General features: G+C 44.8%; 1 protein-coding gene across 3 annotated transcripts in view; it reads left to right on the plus strand.

Moving 5' to 3' along the window:
• Positions 1 to 19,969, plus strand: part of TTL (tubulin tyrosine ligase) — a 36,678-nt gene extending 16,709 nt beyond the window's left edge. Inside the window, exons 4-8 of one of the 3 annotated variants that reach the window (XR_008700386.1) lie at positions 1,633 to 1,768; positions 3,415 to 3,684; positions 8,851 to 8,994; positions 16,280 to 16,514; positions 19,561 to 19,969. Coding sequence is in view for 2 of the 3 variants with exons in the window: in XM_055540270.1 (XP_055396245.1) it covers positions 1,633 to 1,768; positions 3,415 to 3,684; positions 8,851 to 8,994; positions 16,280 to 16,394 (665 nt within the window). In the remaining variant the exon portion in view is untranslated. Of the gene's footprint in view, positions 1 to 1,632; positions 1,769 to 3,414; positions 3,685 to 8,850; positions 8,995 to 16,279 lie in introns of all 3 variants that reach the window. The other 2 variants (XM_055540270.1, XM_055540269.1) reach the window with 2 other exon arrangements.

Here is a 19,969-nt window from a genome sequence, read left to right on the forward strand (position 1 = left end):
GTGGGTATGAAGTTTGTGGGGAGGTGATGAAAACATTCTAAAATTAGATTGTAGTAATGGTTGCAAACCTCTCGAATATACTAAAGATCATGGCACCTGGTCCCATCACTTCATGGCAAATAGATGGGGAAATAATGGAAACAGTGAGAGATTTTACACTTTAAAAGGGTGAATTTTATAGTATGTAAAATATCTCAAAGCTCTTTTAAAATATTGCATCATTTATTTAATGTTGAGGGACACTTTTTATTGGAGTATAGTTGATTTACAATGTGTTAGTTTCAGGTGTACAGCAAAGTGAGTCAGTTAAACATATATCCACTCTTTTTAGATTGTTTTCCCATATAGGTCATTTTCAATTATTGAGTAGAGTTCCCTGTGCTATACAGTAAGTCCTTATTATCTGTTTTATATGTAGGAGTTCAGTTCAATTCAGTTCAGTCGCTCAGTCATGTCCAACTCTTTGCGACCCCATGAATCGCAGCACGCCAGGCCTCCCTGTTCATCACCAACTCCTGGAGTTTACTCAAACTCATATGCATTGAGTCAGTGATGCCATCCAGCCATCTCATCCTCTGTCATCCCCTTCTCCTGCCCCCAATCCCTCCCAGCATCAGGGTCTTTTCCAATGAGTCAACTCTTTGCATGAGGTGGCCAAAGTATCGGAGTTTCAGCTTTAGCATCAGTCCTTCCAATGAACACCCAGGACTGATCTCCTTTAGAATGGACCAGATGCCATGATCTTCATTTTCTGAATGTTTAGCTTTAAGCCAACTTTTTCACTCTCCTCTTGCACTTTCATCAAGAGGCTCTTTAGTTCCTCTTCACTTTCTGCCATAAGGGTGGTGTCATCTGCATATCTGAGGTTATTGATATTTCTCCCGGCAATCTTCATTCCAGCTTGTGCTTCTTCCAATATGTAGGAGTATGTACAAGTAAATCCCAATCTCCCAGTTTATCCCCCTCCCCTTTCACCCCTAGTAACCATAAGATTGTTTTCTACATCTGTGACTCTATTTCTGTTTTGCAAATAAGTTCATTTGCACCTTTTTTTTTTTTTTAGATTTCACATATTAGTGGTGTCCTACGATATTTGTCTTTTTCTGTCTGACTGACTTCACTCAGTATGATTATCTCTCAGTTGATGGACACTTTGAATGTATCCAGTGTTTTCTATTACAGTGCTGCAAGAATGTTCTATTACTTTTGTCTTCATGCCATAACCTTACTGATGTTTCTGTAAAATATAGTGTTTCCAGTGGGTTTATTGGTTATAAGCAACACACAACCTTTATCGTGACACCAGTGACCAAGAGTAGTGGCCTGTATTCAGAGCGCTCAGATTTTGAATATCCATCAAAATGAAATTTCATGGTTGTAGCCTGCCATGATGGTGTTTACAATCCTACGTAAATAGAGAGTGGCATTGGATAATGCAGGTGCTATTGTAGGGAGACAGAAGAGTGAGAGATGGAAGGAGGGAAGGGATGGAGAAGAAAAGCGAGCAGGCCAATAGCAGCCTCTTGTCGGCTTTTTCCTGCTGTCAGCATTTCCCTTCTGGCTTTGCGGAGAGCTTTTCTTTTTCCTCTTGGGATGAACCGGACTGATCTGGCTTTGCTTTTGCCCTGTTAGGTGAAGGCATTCTCATCTCCTCAGACGCTACAGAACTGTTGGATTTCATAGACAACCAAGGCCAGGTGCACGTGATCCAGAAATACCTGGAGCGCCCGCTGCTCCTGGAGCCCGGTCATCGCAAGTTTGACATCCGGTAACGTATCCACATCTGGAGTTTTTGTTTTTCAAATCTGGGAAAAATGCAATCGTGTGTGATGAGCAGTGTGATCTGGAGTGTGAGAAAGTATTGGACTGCATTCAAGTTGGGCTTCCCTGGTGGCTCAGACAGTAAAGAATCTTCCTGCAGTGCATTGATCCCTGGGTGGGGAAGATCCCCTGGAGAAGGGAATGGCAACCTACTCCAGTATTCCTGCCTGGAGAATCCCATGGACAGAGGAGTTTGGCAGGCTACAGTCCATGGGGTCGCACAGAGTTGGATACGACTGAGTGGCTAGCACTTTCAAGTTGAGTGGCTGAATGGGACTGAGTTTCTATACTTCATTTTCTGTTTTTCTTTTACTCTTTCTCTTGTCTTTCTATAAAATGCTACTAAGATGATGAATTTCCTCTCTCTCTTTTTCTTTTAGTATTCTCTCTTTTAAAAACTAGTTATGGCTGCACTGGGTCTTTGTTGCTGCACACAGCCTTTCTCTGGTTGCAGCGATCGGGAACTACTCTCGCGTCGTGGTGCGCAGGCTTCTCACTGCAGTGGCCTCTCTTGTTGTGGAGCACAAGAGACTCTAGACTCTAGAGCTTTCGGGCATCAGTAGTTGTGGCACATGGGCTTAGTTGCCCCATGGCATGTGAGATCTTCCCAGACCAGGGATTGAACCCATGTTCCTGCGTTGGCGGGATTCTAAACCACTGGTCCACCAGGGAAGTCCCTTTAATATTCTTTTTAGTGGAGATGACTAGTGGATCCAAAAGGAAGGGCATCAGTGTGTGGGGCTTGCTTATGAAAGAAGCAAAGAGATATACACAGAACACATAGTCAGACACAGCAGATCACATGACCCTGCTAAAGGCTGTGTCCTCCCTCTGTTAACACACCTTAGGGTTTTGGACTTTATGTTTCCAAGAAAGGACATGGCAAGGAGAAAGAGGTTGTGGGTGCTTTCAAAAGCTGAATGGCCCTGGCCCCAGCTTGCCCCGGGCCTTGCTGTCATCACCCAACCAGGACTCTGTCACCTTCATGCCTTCACTTTGGCTTACTGCTTCTCAAACACCAGCCTGATCAGACCAGCTTCAGTGCAAACAGTCTTCTTAAAATTACTAAACGAGCAAACTTGGCAACTGGGGGTTTCATATTAACCGCAAAAACCAGCCCGCTCAGATCTCTTCAAAATACTGTATCTTTTGAATGGACTAAAGTCTCCTTGTCAGTTATGGTGAAATGTTTTCTTTGCCTCATTACGTGATAATTTGCTCTTTTGGCTAATTGTCATGGCTTGCCTTATATAATTTTATTTATTTATTTTAATATTTGTTTATTTATTTTTGGATGCACTGGGTCTTCTTTGCAGCGCATGGGCTTCTCTCTAGTTGTGGTGTGCAGGCTCAGTTGCCCCACGGCATGTGAGATCTTAGCTCTCCGACCAGGGATCAAACCTGCGTCCCCTGCATTGCAAGGCAGCTTCTTAGCCACTGGATCACCAGGGAAGTGTGTAACCTCGTATAATTTTAGAAACTACCTCCTTCCTCTGTTTCCTCCCAGAATAGTCAAAGTGTGGGGATGATAAATAGAACATGGAGAAGCTTTGGATAACTTGAATAAAATAGTGGGTTTTTTTGACTTTGCAGAAGCTGGGTCTTGGTGGATCATCAGTTTAATATCTACCTCTATAGAGAGGGTGTCCTTCGGACTGCTTCAGAACCATATCATATGGATAATTTCCAAGATAAAACCTGCCACTTGACCAATCACTGCATTCAGAAGGAGTACTCAAAGAACTATGGAAAGTATGAAGAAGGGAACGAAATGTTCTTTGAGGCGTTCAATCAGTACCTAACAAGTGCTTTGAACATCACCCTGGAAAGTAGTATCTTACTACAAATCAAACATATAATCAGGTAACTAATCCTTTCTCTTTTGGTTAAATGTGTCTTGAAGGAGCTTTGGGAGTTTGTGCCTTTCAAGGAATTGTTCCATTTCAGTTGTCTAATTTAAGGACGAAAGTTATTTGTTATATCCCTTTATTATCCTTTTAATATCTATATGATCTGTGGTGATGAAGCTTTTTAAAATCCTTATGCTTAATCCTTCGATTACCTTATGTTGGTAATTTATATCTTCTCTCTTGCACTTGGGCAGATTGGGTAGAGGCTTATCAGTTTTATTAATCTCTTCTAAAAGTCAGCATTTGGCTTTAGATTTTCTCTGTCGTTTTTGTTTTCAATTTCTTCATGTTCTTTATTATTTTTATTCTTCTGCTTTTGAGGGTTTTGCTTTTCTCTTCTTTTTCTAGTTTCCTTAAAGTATAAGGTCAGATCACTGATTTGAGGTATTTCGTTTTTTAAAAAATATAAGCAGTTAATGCCATCAGCTTTCCTATAAGAGCTCGTTAGCTGCATCCCACAGATTTTGCCATCATGTTTTTGTTTTCATTTTATTAAAATGCCTTCTAGTTTCCCTTGTGACTTCATCTTTGACTTGTGTGTTATTTAGCAATTTTTGCTGAATTCCCAAATATTTGGGATTCTCAAGGTATTTTCATTTCATTATGGTCAGAGAACATACTTTGTATGGTTTTAAATTTGTTAAAGTTTGTTTCATGGTCCAGGATATGGTCTATCTTTACTTATTTATTTAAAATTTTTTCTTAATATGGTCCATCTTAGTGAATGTTCCACGTGTACTAAAAATAATGTTTATCCTGCTGTAGCTGAGCAGGGTGTTCTAAATGCCCATTAGGGGAAGGCAGTTGGTAGGGTCATTCAAGTCTTTTGTATTCTTGCTGATTTTCTGTTCTACTTGTTCTGTCCATTATTGAGAGGTAAAACTTTGGAAGTCTCCAAGTATAATTATGGACCTGTCTATGTCTCCTTTTAGTTTTGTTTTTTGCTTTGTATATTTTGAAGATCTGTTGTCAGGTGCGTATACATTTAGAATTGTTATTTCTTTGGGGAGAATTGACCTCTTTATCATTATGTAGTTCCTGTCTTTATCTCTGGTAATATTTCTTATTTTGAAGTCTATTTTGTCTGATATGAATATAGTCACTCCAGCTTTTGATTAATAATTTGTATCTTTTCATCCCTTTACTCCTCCTCTCTATTGTATAATTAAAATGGGCTTCTGATAGACATGTCATTGGATTTTGTTTTGTTTTGCTTTTAATCCAGTGAATCATCCGTTTTTCAATCGTTGTGTTTAGACCATTCAAATTTTAAGTAACTACTGGCTTGATGCAGTTTACATCTACCATGTTATCATTCATTGCCCATTTGTCCCCTCTTTTTTGTTTTTTTGTTTTTTCATTTCCTTGTTTCTTGGCTTCTTCTGAATTGTTTGAACTTTTTTAGAGTCCTGTTGGGTATCTGGCTGTATCTCTTTGTATTTTTGTTTGTTTGTTTTAATGATTAACATCCAGGGGTTATGATGTACATAAACCTAATATGTAACAGATTATCTTGTTGGATTAAAAAAAGACCAAACTGTATCCTGTTTACAAGAAACCCACTTTAAATACAAAAGAGGGAAACACTCTTTTACATTTACCCAGATATTTGCTGTTTCCTTTACTCTTGCTTCAGCCCTAAAATTCCAAGTTTCTTGTTCCTTCAGACTTCAGCATTTCTTTTAGAGCAGTTCTGCTAGTCATAAGTCCTCTTGATTTTCCATCATCTTAGAATGTCTTGGTTTCTCCTTATTCCTGAAGGATTTTATCACTAGAGTTACCCAAATATAATGTCAAGCAAAAAATTATGAACTGGCCCTGTTCATATAAATTGAAAAACAAGCAAAGCTAAGTAATACATTATTTGGAAAAATGTACATATATGGTAAAAATCTAGTGAATTTTAAATTATGCATACATTCATCTAGTCATAATGCAAGTCAGGATATAAAACATTTACGGCATCCTAAAAGATACCCTTGAACTCCCTCAAAATATATACTCTCTGCCAGAGATAGCCACCCTCTGACTTTTATCACTATAGATTCCTGTTGCTTGTTCTTAAACTTTATGTAAGTGGAATTATACTGTAATTCTTGCTTTGTGTTCCGATTTTTTCAATATTGTTTCTGTGTTATATATTCCATTGTGTGAATGCTCCATGGTTTATCCTTTCTGGAGTTGATGGACCTCTGAGTTTTTTCTCATATTTTAGACCTGTAATCTCTCTGAATTGTTTTATGCAAAGTGTCGTGTTTTTCTAGAAATATATCCTGTGGACCCAGGCTCACCTGTACATATGACTGTCCCTTCCACAGCACGTTTTGGTGTCCCTTTCGGTTATAAATCAGGTGGCCATCTATGCGAGAGTCCATTCCTGGGACCTCTCTTCTGTTCTGTGGTCTGTTTTATCCACCCTGTTGCTGCCACCCTGTCATGATGACTGAACCTTTTTCCTTAATGTGTTCTTACACTGTGCTTCCCTGATGGCTCAGTGGTAAAGAGTCTGCCTGCCAACGCAGGGGATGCATGGGGTTTAATCCCTGGGTTGGGAATATCCCCTGGAGAAGAAAATGGCAACCCACTCCATTATTCTTACCTGGAGAATCCCCATGGACAGAGGAACCTGGCGGGCTACAGTCCATGGGGTCACAAAGAGTCAGACACAACTGAGCAACTAAACAATAAAAATAACAATAATAATTCTTACATAGAGTCCAGCAGAATAATTACAAGGCTGAGAGTTCCATTTCTTCAGGGATTATACGTGCTTAGAATTCTGACACCAGATAAATCAAATATACTGAAGAAAGAATTCCTATTTTAGGCAAAAGATGTATTTGATGTTTGCTGTCCCCCTCCTTCCCATTGTTCTGTGCCACTCAGACAGTGCTCCTACTCAAGTGCTATAAATGCTCCTCCTGGATCCCATGTTCTTTTTTTTCTCCCCCAGCTAACATCCCCCAGACTTCCTACTCCAGCTAAAAAAAAAATTAGATACACTATATTTTAAAAAATTCTTCTGAAGTGATTTATTAACTTGAACTTCCAACAAATATAAAATATTTTGTTTTGATTTGGTTCTGACTTCTGATTTTTCCTATAAGTGCTGGAGTGTAATGTTTCTTTCACTTTTTATCCTTTATCCTTTAGTATTGTTTTTTTATTTAAGAAAAATTTTTAAATGTAATAAACTTTTTATCATGAGAACCCATTAAATTTTAAATTTTTTCATAATTATAATATTGTAAAGGGCATTTTAATTACAGAAGTCAAGAGTATTCTCTCATAGAGATGAAATACAGAAAATGCAGAATACAGAAGCCCCAGTTCTTCTTTAAAGTCATAAGCCAAAACCTACTTATAAGACACATCTTTTTCCTTCTACATATACAGCTGAGCAGAAGGACAGCTGTCTCTGATATCCTTAGAGTCATCCTGATATACTGTGTTTACTAAGATAAATATTTTGCCCCAACATCTAGTTGAGAGAAAAATCAGGGCAGAGTTTTATAAAATAAAAGCAACTTGGAGGTTAGAGGTGAATGGGAGAAGAAATTTTATTCCTACTGGTTCTTAAATAACTGTCAAAATGATTTTTAAAGGTTTGAACACATCTATAGAAAGCTTTTCCCCTTCGTAGAAAAAAAGAAGGAAACTGATGATTTAGGGTAGGGGACTGGTGGAGGGAGGCTGGGGAAGCAAGACGGTGATTCCAAGTTCACAGAAGCCTCAATTCTTTTGTTGTTTATTATTTATTTTAAGATTTATTTATTTTTGGCTGTGCTGAATCTTCATTGCTATGTGGACTTTTCTCTAGTTGGGGTGAGCAGGGGCTACTCTTCATTGAAGTGTCAGGCTTCTCATTGTGGTGGCTTGTCTTGTTGCAGAGCATGCTCAGTGGTTGTGGTACACCAACATGGTTGCCCTGCAGCATGTGGGATCTTCCTAGCCCAGGGGTTGAACCTGTCTCCCATGCATTGGCGAGCAGATTCTTAACTCCTGGACCATCAGGGAAGCCCCAGTTCTTTAAAGTCATAAGCCAAAACCTCCTTATAAGACACATATTTTTCCTTCTAAATATACAGCTTGAGTAGAAGGAGAGATGTCCCTGATACTCTTAGAGTCATCCTGACATATTGTGTTTACTAAAATAAATATTTTGCCCCAACATCCAGTTGAGGGAAAAACCAGGGAAGAGTTTTATAAAATAGAAATGGCATAGACTTTCTGGGATGTACTGGATAAAATGTACTGGATGTACTGGATAAGAGTTCTTTTTCATTCATAAGTGATAGATTCATGACTATCCAAAATTAATGCTAAATTAATAAAATATACTTGTTCACTAGTAACAACATTCATTAGATGCCTCCCAGCTTCCAGGAGCTATGACAAGTTCCATAGGTAATTATATCATTGAACCATCTCAGCACTGGGAATATGTGTTATTTTTACCCTAATTTCACAGACAGTGACGTCAACACTTGGCTTAAAGAGGTTAAAAAATTTGTCTGAGATTCTGGCTTCGGCAGCATGACCTCAGGCTTCATGTACTGTTTCATCATGGTTTCTAAGATTCATTTTCAACTTTTCCTTGTCACTAAAATCTTCTAATTTTTGCAAACAGTAGTTGATCCTAATAACAGTCCCATATTTCAATATCTTGTTTCAGCATATAAGGCTTTTAACTAAAAGCAGCAAACTGGAGCTTGTGAAAGAAATGAATGAGATCAGGCTTCTCCTTGCAATTTCTGTGTCACAAAATGGTGGGCCATTTTTTTTAATATGTCAAAAATATATAGAAGTGTTTTGTTTATTATCAGCAAATGTGGTAGCAGCCCACCCGTTGGAGGAATCCACATTTAAGGGGACCGTGATGACTCAACACTTGCTGGGAAAGTAGCCACTACCTGTCAGAATAAGAGTGATGGCAGAGTTTTCTAACAAATAAGTTGCATCCCCTTGAATAATCTATTGGTAATACATTTAAAAGAAAGAATTAAGCCAAAGCCAGTTTTCATGGGCACATTGGATGTAAAATCATCCAAGCACCTCTCCCCTGGTCTTGCTGCCCTGACCACCCCATCCTCAGCAAGCTCTTCCCTGTGCCCCGCAGGAGCTGCCTCATGAGCGTGGAGCCCGCCATCAGCACCAAGCACCTCCCTTACCAGAGCTTTCAGCTCTTCGGCTTTGACTTCATGGTGGACGAGGAGCTGAAGGTCTGGCTCATCGAAGTCAACGGCGCCCCTGCTTGTGCTCAGTAAGTCTGAACACCACTGGGGGTTTGTGTGTGTGTGTGTGTGTGTGTTTATTGGGGTATAGTTACTTTATAATGTTGTGTTTCTTCTGTACAACGAAGTAAATCAGCTACATGTATAATATATCCCTTCCCTCTTGAACCTCCCTCCCACCCCCTCATCCCACCCCTCTAGGTCATCACAGAGCACCCAGCTGAGCTCACTGGGCTATATAGCAGCTTCCCGCTAGCTAGCTGTTTTACACTTGATAGTGTATATATGTATCAGTCCTAATCTTCCAGTTTGTCTCACCCTCCCCTTCCCTCGTGTGTCCACAGGTTCATTCTCTATATCTGCATTTGTCCTACCCTGCAAATAGATTCATCTGTTCCACTTTTCTAGATTCCACATACATGCATTAATATGTGGTATTTGTTTTTCTCTTTCCGACTTCACTCTGTATGAGAGACTGTAGGTCCATCCATGTCTCTACAAATGACCCAGTTTCATTCCTTTTTATGGCTGAGTAATATAGTCCACTGTATATGTGCCACACCTTCTTTATCCATTCATCTGTCGATAGACATCTAGGTTGCTTCCATGTCCTGGCTATTGTAAATAGTGGTGCAGTGAACACTGGGATGCCTGTGTCTTTTTGAATGAGGTGTCACCTCACACGGGTTAGAATGGCCATCATCAAAAAATGTATAAACAATAAGTGCCGGAGAGGGTGTGGAGGAAAGGGAATCCTGTAGCACTATTGTTTGGAATGTAAGCTACTGCAGCCAGAATGGAGAACAGTATGAAGGTTCCTTAAAAAACTAAAAATGGAACTACCCCCCACTGGATTTTAACAAGTGGCAATTTGGTTCCATGGGTGGGGTAGTCTGTCTTGACACGGGGCAAGCTCCCATTTCCGGGGTGTCCAAGAATATGCATGTGTGCTTGCTAAGTCCTTCAGCATGTCCAACAGCCCACTAGGCTCCTCTGCCCATGGGATTCTCCAGGGGATCTTCCCAGACCAGAAATCGAACCCATGTCTCTTGGGTCTCCTGCATTGGCAGGTGGGTTCTTTACCACTAGCACCACCTGGGAAGCCCATTACTGGGTGTTCTAGCGTAGACCCTTTGAATGATGTCAAGGAGGATGTCCCACTGATGGTAGTGCTTTGGTTGGACCCTGGCCAGCAGGGGGCCTTGTTGAGTCATTCCCTTTTCCATCTCCTTCCCATATGAGCTGAGCATTTAGCCTGTGCTGAGGTGGGTGGTGGATGCCGTCAAAATTCCAAACAAAGCCAGTAGTAGCAGCCGAGACCCTCTTGTGTGGCAAGGTGATGGGTCAGCAGGTCCCATGAGCTGGGGAGATAGTGATGAGCAAGCATTTCAGGGGCTCCCTGGACAGGAGGTGGTCTGAGAAGGTGCCATGGACATGGTGGAGCTGAAGCTGGGTTGGAAAAGGAGAGAGTCACCTGTGCCAAGGGGAAAGGGACCCAGCCTCTAGCCACACCTTGCTCTGGGCCAGGCTCTAGGGGAGATGTGCAAATGAACAGACCCTGCCCTCAGGGAGCTTCCAGTCCTCCTGGGAGGAGTCTGGCTGCAGCATGGCGTGAGTGTTGTGGGGTAAGAAAAGGTGAAGGTATAGGTGAGTTGGGGTCTACCTGTGGGAAACCTTCCATGTAAAGGAGTCATTTGCACTTCATCCTCAAAGGTTGCAGCTTCATCCGTGCCTGCAGCTAACGGTACTTGTTAGGTCCCTGTCACCTGCCAGGCCCCGGACTGGGCTCTGGGTCTCAGCCTTTGTACCAAGAGACCTAGACCCCACACTTTGTAGAGGGGGACTGGGAAGGACCAAGGACAAGACAAATATAGATGACAGACTGGACACACGCTATCATAGAGTGCAAGATGTTAGAAGATAATAAAATTGAGCACAAGATCCCCTTGGGAAGTGATGCTTGGGACTGAGATCTGGAGGAGGAGGAGAGTGAAGGAGGCTGGGGTGGAGGGGTATGGAACGTTTCACATTCTCCCTTCATCACATCCTTAGGGGTGCCCACATTCTCCGTCCTTCCTGACAGCAGTACGTCCCTCCTTGTGCTCTGATGCAGTTCTCTCCCTCCAGGCAGGAGGGCAGGATGAGGATGCTGTGCTCAGCTACCTCTTTGCTGAATACTTCCCACCAGCATGTGGTACCCAGCAGATTTCCCCAGTGATTACAAAGAGCCCTCTTGGACTTCCCTGGTGGTCAGTGGTTAAGACTCCATGCCTCTTATACAGAGGGCACAAGCTCAGTCCCTAGCCAGGGAACTAAGATCCCACACGCCCGCTGTGCAGTGAGGCCAAAAGGAAAAAAAAAAGCCCTCCTCTGATGCCCTGTCCTGCTCCCCTGACCACTCCCTCCCTGCTCCCTTCACAGCCACACTTGCTTCTTTTTTTTTGGCCACTCTGAATGGCGTGTGGGATCTTATTAGTTTCCCGACTCAGGATCGAACCTGCACCCCTTGCACTGGAAGCAGTCTTAAACCCTGGACCACCAGGGAAATGCCCACAGCCACACATCTGGAGAAGCCACATCTGCACACACTGTCTCCTCTTTCTCAGTCTGCATCCACACTGTGGTCCGCTCCAGGCTGACTTCCATCCACCCTCACAGAAACTGCCCTTTCCAGGTCTCCAGCCAAGTCCATCTTGCACTCCTGGATTTTAAAGCCAGCCAATTACATTGTATCCCTGAGTCCCAGGCCAGTGTCTGCACCTGTCTTCCCAGCATCCTGCGAGGAGCTGTGTGGATGTCCAGTGGGCGTCCCACCCCAGAGCTGCCCATCTCAGTGAATGTCCAGCTCCCCTCTTTTGGGATCCTGAGCCAGAAACCCAACTAACGCCCAGCCTCCCCCTTTCCATGACCCCCAAGGTTCTGTCCATCAGGCCTGGTCAATTCTGCCTCCAGCTTTGGCTCAAGGGTTGACCTCTAGTCTCTGGATAGGAAAAGGTGGATTTGCCTCTTTTATTCATGTAAGGATTGAAGGCTAGAGAGGGCAGAGAAACAGCAATTTCTCAGTTCACTTGGAGTGATGAGTAATATCCTTGACCTCTTTTTCCATCAGTGGCATCCACACACTGGCGAATGCTTGCTGAGATGCTGTGCAGGATCTGGTCATGCTGGAGCCTGACAGAGGCCTCTAGTGATAAGCCACTGGGCATCAGGGTTCGCTGTCTGCTCTGGGCTCCATCTCACTAGCCCCTCAAAGCTACTTCCCATCTGCTGGATCCCCTTTGCTTAGAGTCCTGGTGAGAGCAGTGGGGTCTAGCAGAAGAGTGGGGTTTTGAGAAACATGTAAAAATGAGCATCCTTAAAGAGTCCACTGGAGGAGTGAGCCAGACACTGCCCAGTTAATTATTGTATGAATTATTTTGAGTTACAGTTGCTGTCATAGAAAAGAAACAGATTCTATCTTCTAGAAGAAGTGAAGTGAAAGTGTTAGTTACTCAGTCATATCCGACTCTGCAACCCCATGTACTGTAGCTCTCCAGGCTCCTCTGTCCATGGGATTCTCCAGGAAAGAATACTAGAGTGGGTAGCCAACCACTTCTCCAGGGGACCTTCCTGGCCCAGCAATCAAACCCAGGTCTTATGCATTGCAGGTGGATTCTATACCACCGAGCCACAAGGGAAGCTCTTCTATCTTTTAGGTGCATAATTTTGAGTAGGGAGAGCTCTTGGAATGGGGGGCTTACTATGAGGTGGCTTGGAAAGCCCCAAGGAACTGAGGCCACACCATGAGGTGTATGGGTTCTGTTCTTATGCTGAAGAAAGTAAACTTTTTTTTAATACAACAATGATTTATGATTTTTCCTGATTTTTTTTGCGGGGGGTGGGGGAGGAGGTGGATCTTAGTTCCCCGACCATGGATCAAACCTGTGCCCTCTGCGTTGGAAGGCGAAGTCTTAACCGCTGGACCACCAGGGAAGTCCTTGAAGGAAATAAACTTTCAAATGCCTTTATCCTTGCTTCCTAAAGGACAAATGGGGAAGAGAGTTGATGGAGATGATGATACGATGGGGTAGTCAAAGGAAAGTCTTTATTCAGGAAGCACGGTTCCATTGTTGTGCCAGTGTTAAAACAGGACTTACTTGTCTTGCTGTGTGAACATAGCAGGATGTTCAAAGACCCATACTTGCTTGTATATTGGGCACCTCCTATGCCAGAAATACCGAAGTTGTTAGTTGACTGGACGAGGTTGAAGCTGTGTCCTCTCCCCCTGCCCCCAGCATCCCCTTCAGAAAATCTTTCCCAAGGTGGCTAATGACACGCTTCATGGAACACCAAACACTGTCTGTTTCAATGGTTTTGGCCCTTGGTGACTTGCCAAGACCTAAGACTACTAAGACCCAAACTACCATCCCTCCCTTGTGGGCCTCCTGATCATTGTCCCTTCAGAAAGGGAAGGTTGAGTGGTATAGCCTTGACCATGGGGCTTGATCCATGTAGACAGAAGAAGCAGGGGCTGGGGGATGGGGGGAGGGGAGATGGGAAAGAGCAGACATCTCACAGGAGAAACGAAGGTCAGCCGGCAGTTAAGGCTTACCGAGACAGACAACAGAAGCATGGCTTTGCACGAGCTCTCTTCTCAGAGGGCCTTACAAAAGGTTGCTGCTACTGCTGCTGCTAAGTTGCTTCAGTCGTGTCCGACTCTGTGCGACCCCAAAGACGGCAGCCCACCAGGCCCCGCCGTCCCTGGGATTCTCCAGGCAAGAACACTGGAGTGGGTTGCCATTTCTTCCTCCAATGCATGAAAGTGAAAAGTGAAAGTGAAGTCGCTCAGTCGTGTCCGACTCTTAGCGACCCCATGGACTGCAGCCTACCAGGCTCCTCCGTCCATGGGATTTTCCAGACAAGAGTACTGGAGTGGGGTGCCATTGCCTTCTCCATACAAAAGGTTAGGACATAGCAATTCCAGCCTCAAGGGCAGTAGAAGGGGATGAGGGGTGGGAGAAAGTTTCTATGATGAGGATAATAGCAGAAATTTGCCACTAGATTAGGAGGGACCAGAATTTGGTTGTGAAGATTTCCCACCTGGTAGAGATTGGGAGATAGCATCTTCAGGAAGTCAGGACAGTGAAGACCTCTGTTCCTCCAGGTTGGGCTGGCCTAGACTCCTGCCCCCTGTATCCCAGCAGTCCTGAGCAAGTTAGGCACATAGCAAATAGGCACATCTGGCCCAGAGCATCATCTCAGATGTGTGTTTTCTCTTTGAACCATATGTCTCTGGTTTTTCCCTGTGTTTACATGAGTGTGTGCTAAGTTGCTTCAGTCATGTCCAACTCTTTGCAACCCCATGGACTGTAGCCCAACAGGCTCCTCTGTCCATGGGGTTCTCCAGGCAAGAATACTGGAGTGGGTTGCCATGTCCTCCTCCAGGAGATCTTCCTGACCCAGGGATCAAACCTGAACCTCTTATATCTCCTACATTGGCAGGTAGGTTCTTTACCACTAGCGCCACCTGGGAAGCCCTCCCTGTGTTGGAGCCAGTCCCAAAAGAGCTCGCCTCATACACTCTATGTGAAACAGACAAAAATCCTGTAGGGAACAAGGGGGTGCGGAGTTTGAGGGCCTCCTTATAGCTCTGGATGGGAGGTTTTCCTCCTTGGCTTTGGTGGTTCCTTGGCCTCTGGCTGAAGTCCAGGTGCCAGCACGTGGAGTCAGGCCCCACCTTGTCCCTGCCTCACACTGTGATGTTCCCCTTTCCCAGGTTTCCTGAGTTCTCTCTCCTTGGTGGGTGCCCCTCCCTATATTTGCATGGCCCTTCCTCTCTCCCACCCTCCTCTCTCTTTCTCCCTCCCCTCCTTTGTCTCTGTATCTCACCCTCGTTCTTTTTTATTATCTTTAATTTTTATTGGAGTATAGTTGCTTTACAACAAAGTGAATCAGCTATGGAAGTGTTTGTCACTTGGTCCTGTCCGACTCTTTGTGACCCCATGGACTGTAGTCCATCAGGCTCCTTTGTCCATGGGATTCTTCAGGCAAGAATACTGGAAGGGGTAGCCATTCCCTTCTTCAGGGGAATCTTCCCAACCCAGGGATCGAACCTGGGTCTCCTGCATTGCAGGCAGATTCTTTACCATCTGAGCCACCAGGGAAGTCCACGAATCAACTATACTTATACATATATGCCCTCTTTTTTAGAGTTCCTTCCCATTTAGCTCACCACAGAGCATTGAGTAGAGTTCCTTGTGCTATGCAGTAAGTTCTCATTAGTTATCTATTTTATATTAATGCATAATATATATGTATCAATCCCAATCTCTCGTTTCAGCCCACTATCCCTTCCCGCTTTGATGTCCATACATTTGTTTCTACATCTGTTTCTCTATTTCTGCTTTCCAAATGAGAGGACTAGACAAAGAAGATGTGGTGTGTACACAGTGGAATATTACTCAGCCCTAAAAAGGAACAGAATTTTATCATTTGTAGAGATATGGATGGAACTAGAGAATGTCATACAGAGTGAAGTCAGTCAGAAACAGACAGAAATATTGTATATTAACACATATATGTGGCCTCTAGAAAAATGGTACTGATGATCTTATCACTCTCGTTCTCTGTGTCTGACTCCCCTCTCCTTCCTCCTCTTTTCTGCCCTGTCATCCATTCTCTGTCCGATGTCACTCATTCTCCAGGTCTCAGCTGAGCTATTACTCTGAGGAGTCTTCCTTAAAGGCCCCTCAACCACACCACATGGGTGCTTTCCTTGGGGAGAGCCTGTGTCTGCATGTGTACCCCCCCACAGACAGGCAAGATGGCCCTGTTCTCTTTGGAATTGCCTGTCTTCCCTGCAGTTAGTTAGAGCAGGTGTTGCCTTGTCTGTTCACCTGCAAGACCTTCCAGAAATATCCATTGAGTGGATGCTTTATCTTCATGCAGTAGTACTTCCTGCAGTATTTGTATGGACAGCTGACACGTGTCTTATAAATACCGGGTGGAATTCTGGGGCAGATTCTGGTAAAAGAGCTTCCCAGGTGGTGCAGTGGTAAAGAATCCAGCTGCCAATGCAGGAGACACCAGAGACTCGGGTTCAATCCCTGGGTCAGGAAGATCCCCTGGAGAATGAAATAGCAACCCACTCCAGTATTCTTGCCTGGGAAATCCCATGGACAGAGGAGCCTGGCGGGCTATAGTCCATGGAGTTGGAAGAGAATTGGATAGGACCTAGCAACTAAACAATCCTAATTTTTTTAAAAAACCACCTTTGATTTTCTCACCTGCACTTTGATGTGCATCCTCAATAATAGATCTCTGAACCCATTTCAGGAAGCTTTATGCAGAGCTGTGCCAGGGCATCGTGGACATAGCCATTGCCAGCGTCTTCCCACCCCCGGACGCGGAACAGCAGCCCCCCCAGCCGGCCACCTTCATCAAGCTGTGACCCAGGGAGGTGCGCAGAGATGCCTCGGAAGAAGCACGTGGGGGGGCCCTGCCCCAGGGGAAGGAGATGTGTCTGAATTGCTGTCAAGCCAAAAGGGAAGAAGAGAGGCAACTCGGAGAGGTGTGCTGGGACAAAACAAAGGAGCTTCCCCCAGGGGTGATTGGTTGCCCAGAGGTCCCCGGGTGGAGCTCTCGGCCCTGCTACGGAGATTTGAAAACTACAGCACATTTCTCAGATGGGAGAGCCAGATATTCTTCTAAGGGGCAAAAACAGGGATTTACTTACTTTACGCTCTCATTCTTTGAAAAGATCTGAATTATATCCTAAGGCAGCGCTCTGAGCAGCAGCGCCTCTCCCGCCCAGGGATGGCAGCCGTCGGACCTGGTTGGTGACTGTCCACTGCTGCGTTAGTGCCTTAGCTCTGTGCCCAGGTGCAGCCTCCGGTCTGGGGTGGGGACGGAATGTGAGACCACTCAGGAGGTGGGCGATGGGTCCCCCCAGCTCGTCCCAGTCAGTCCCCCAACCGTCTGCTCACCATCTCTGTCCCTGGGGCCTGGCTGTGCGGGCGCCGCCTCGCCGCCAGGGGGCGTGCTCATCCCGATCCTGATGGTGTCTGGCCGGTCACCGGTCAGGGCTGGCGTGGACTGGACGCCGAACGCTGCTCTCAGTCTGCTCTCTGCATGTTTTAGAAACCAAGCAGCAAAGTTTGCTGTGAACCCATAAGCATTCAATAAGCATGAGAGAGGAAAAAACACAATGTCTTGCTTTACATAATAGCTGGGTGTGTGTGGGTGGTGGGGTGGGTCTTTGAAATATGACGATTATGGTGATTCTCAAATCTCCTTGTTTTAACCAGAATTCTACATGCCCTTTGGACAGGTTCCCTTTTGTTCATTTTTCGGAGGATTTAACTTTTGTTAGAATGCTCTCCAGGAGAGGAAAAATCCCCTGCCCTCACCCCACCCCAGGGGGCTCTTCCCCATTTTGTTTTTCTTGCTCCTTCAACACCTTCTTTAGGAGTTGGAAGGTTAGGTTTTGTTCCAGGGAAGATTTTTCGTCTCCTTGTTCCTCTCAACGTCCGGGAGAGGCTGTGGATCATTGTGTGTGTCTCACCCAAATGAGGGAATCTCTTGAAATGGAAAAGGTGTAGTTTCAGAGCGGCACATGGCACCCTGTCAATCAGCAAATGTTAGCAGTGTCCCCTTAGGTGTAGTTTCTACTACCCACGGCTTGGATGAATATTCTACAGACTTTCCGGGAGGCCACGTCGCTAGCAAGAAGGAGCCCCCACATGCCACTTGTGTCCAGTGTGAGCTGAGTGCACAGGGCATGGCGATCCCCGCAGACCCACTGAACAGGCATGCACCCTCCACCCCAGGACCCTGGGCCGGGTTGGGGGATGGGGAGATGGGGGTTGGGGGGGATGCGGGTGCGATCCTACTCTCTGGCACATGTGCCATCCCTCATTCATCTCCACTTGTCATCAGAAAAGAGTTCTGCTGCCAGGGGAGACTTTTTTTACAAAGCAAAGAAAAAGCAACCTCAAATAGGATGAGATGTGGGATCTGATGGTAAAAAAAGGAATGATGGCAATGATTTCATGGATGCAGCAGTGGGTGTGGGATGTGAAAGTATTGTGTCTTGGTGAAGTGGAGGAAGGCCCAGCCGGCTGGGCTCACCCTGCAGTTTGGAATTAAAAAATAAACATGCCAGTGGTTACCCAGAATATATAGATGATGAAGTTTGCATCCAGAGCAAAAAAAACAAGTGTTACTGGAATCCTAGAGGCCCAGAGCAGCTGATGGGTTAGTGTTTGGGGAGATTCTGAGTAGATTGTGGGCAGGTGCGCACCCATGGAGAAAGTGTAGGGTTCTGGGGCTTGGGAAGTCTGTGTGGGCCTGTGATGGGACAAGTAGGGAGGTTTTTGGGACTTCCCTGGCTGTTCAGTGGTTAAGACCCCACACTTGCACTAGAGGGGGCACAGGTTCAATCCCTGGTTGGGGAACTAAGATCCTGTGTGCTGCCCAGTGCAGCCAAAAAACAAGAGGAAAAAAAAGCAAGGAGAATTTTGTAGTCCTGTCACAAGCAAATGCAGATTTGTAATGATCTTTTGGACCTAAATTACAGGGACATTTGGGAATTTTCCAGTGTCTCTTACAGTGACAGAACTAAGAATCCAGGTCTTAGGAAGTCTGTGGATTTTGATGGGTTTTCTAAGAAAACAGAATTGATAGCAATATATGTGAGAGAAAAAAGGCTTTAAAGAGGAAATTATGCTTCATTCCTCATGTGGTTTCAAATAAGTATCTGTTTTGTGCATTTATGTCTGATCAGGGAGAGCAGCTGGCACAGAACTCTTCCATACCCTTCAGTGATATCCGTGGCACAGATGGTCATGCCTCGCCCCCAGTCAGTCTTCATCCGTGTAGTCTGTGTTCATGTCGCCAGTTGCTAGGGAAGGAGGTGGTGGTGTTGTTTTGGAGATGTTAATTTCAGTCTCGACTCATTGGCTGCACAGCATCAGAGAAACCCATGAACCTCTGTGCCTTAGTTTCTTATCTTGTGGAAGAACTTGTTGCCTGATCCAGGGACTACCTCAAGGGCATTCAGTGAGGACACATGAGATTAGGACGGCTGGAGAACCCTGAGGACCAAGGTTCTCAATGCCGATAATTTGCTGGAGTCACTGGGGAAGCTTTAAAGAATGTTGGTGTCCACACCTCCGTCCTCCCTGACCCCTGGCCTGTTAGGTTTGAACCTCAGGCGTCAGAGGGATTGAGATGCCTCGAACCACTGCTGGAGAAGGAAGGACAGATAACATTATTACCTTGGAAGAATCCAATAAGGGTTAGAGATTTTTTAAAAATTCCTTTTGGAAAGCCAGGCATTTCTTTAAGGATGACCGGATGCTGACGTGATATACAGCATATTCCATCCAAACAAGTTCTCTCTCTCTGCTCCCCGTCATAGCCTTTGGAAACTCAGCCGTGCTTTCATCTACTTAAATCTGCTTTCATCTACTTAGTGAAGCCTTGTTGTCAAATGTAACCAGACATGAATTTATAAATCTGCTAAATATGTGTTAGAGTTACAAATGAATTATTGAGAGGAAAGCCCCTTCTGTCTCACTGGACTCCTGTAATGACTGTAAACTCTGTTTCCCCAGGACATGAAAGTGCCTCAGTGTCTGTCTGATATAGTGGAGCGGGTGCTGGTGGACTTAACCAGCTAATGTGGTGTTTCACGAGCGCCTCAGGGTGATGGTCCCAGACTTGGGATGTCTGGTTGTGCTGGAAGCGGACGGACCCACAAGCTGTGGTAACACTACAAAGAGTGTTTCCTTAAGTGGAGGTTGTGTCAAGCAGGGGTGCATCCAGCCTTTCCATGGGTCGTGGGACTCTACCAGAGAAGACAAAGTGCTGGAGTGGGTCCCCACAGCACTAGTGGGTACTGTGGAGAAAACTGTCTCTGCTCCTGGACACAGAATCTGTACCTAAGAGGAAATGACTTCTGAAACAAGGCAATTCTATGAATGTTTGAATGCCTGGAGCATTAAAGGAATCGTATTCAAGTGT

This window comes from Bubalus kerabau, chromosome 11 (assembly GCF_029407905.1).
Source record: "Bubalus kerabau isolate K-KA32 ecotype Philippines breed swamp buffalo chromosome 11, PCC_UOA_SB_1v2, whole genome shotgun sequence".
Classification (NCBI taxonomy): domain Eukaryota; kingdom Metazoa; phylum Chordata; class Mammalia; order Artiodactyla; family Bovidae; genus Bubalus; species Bubalus kerabau.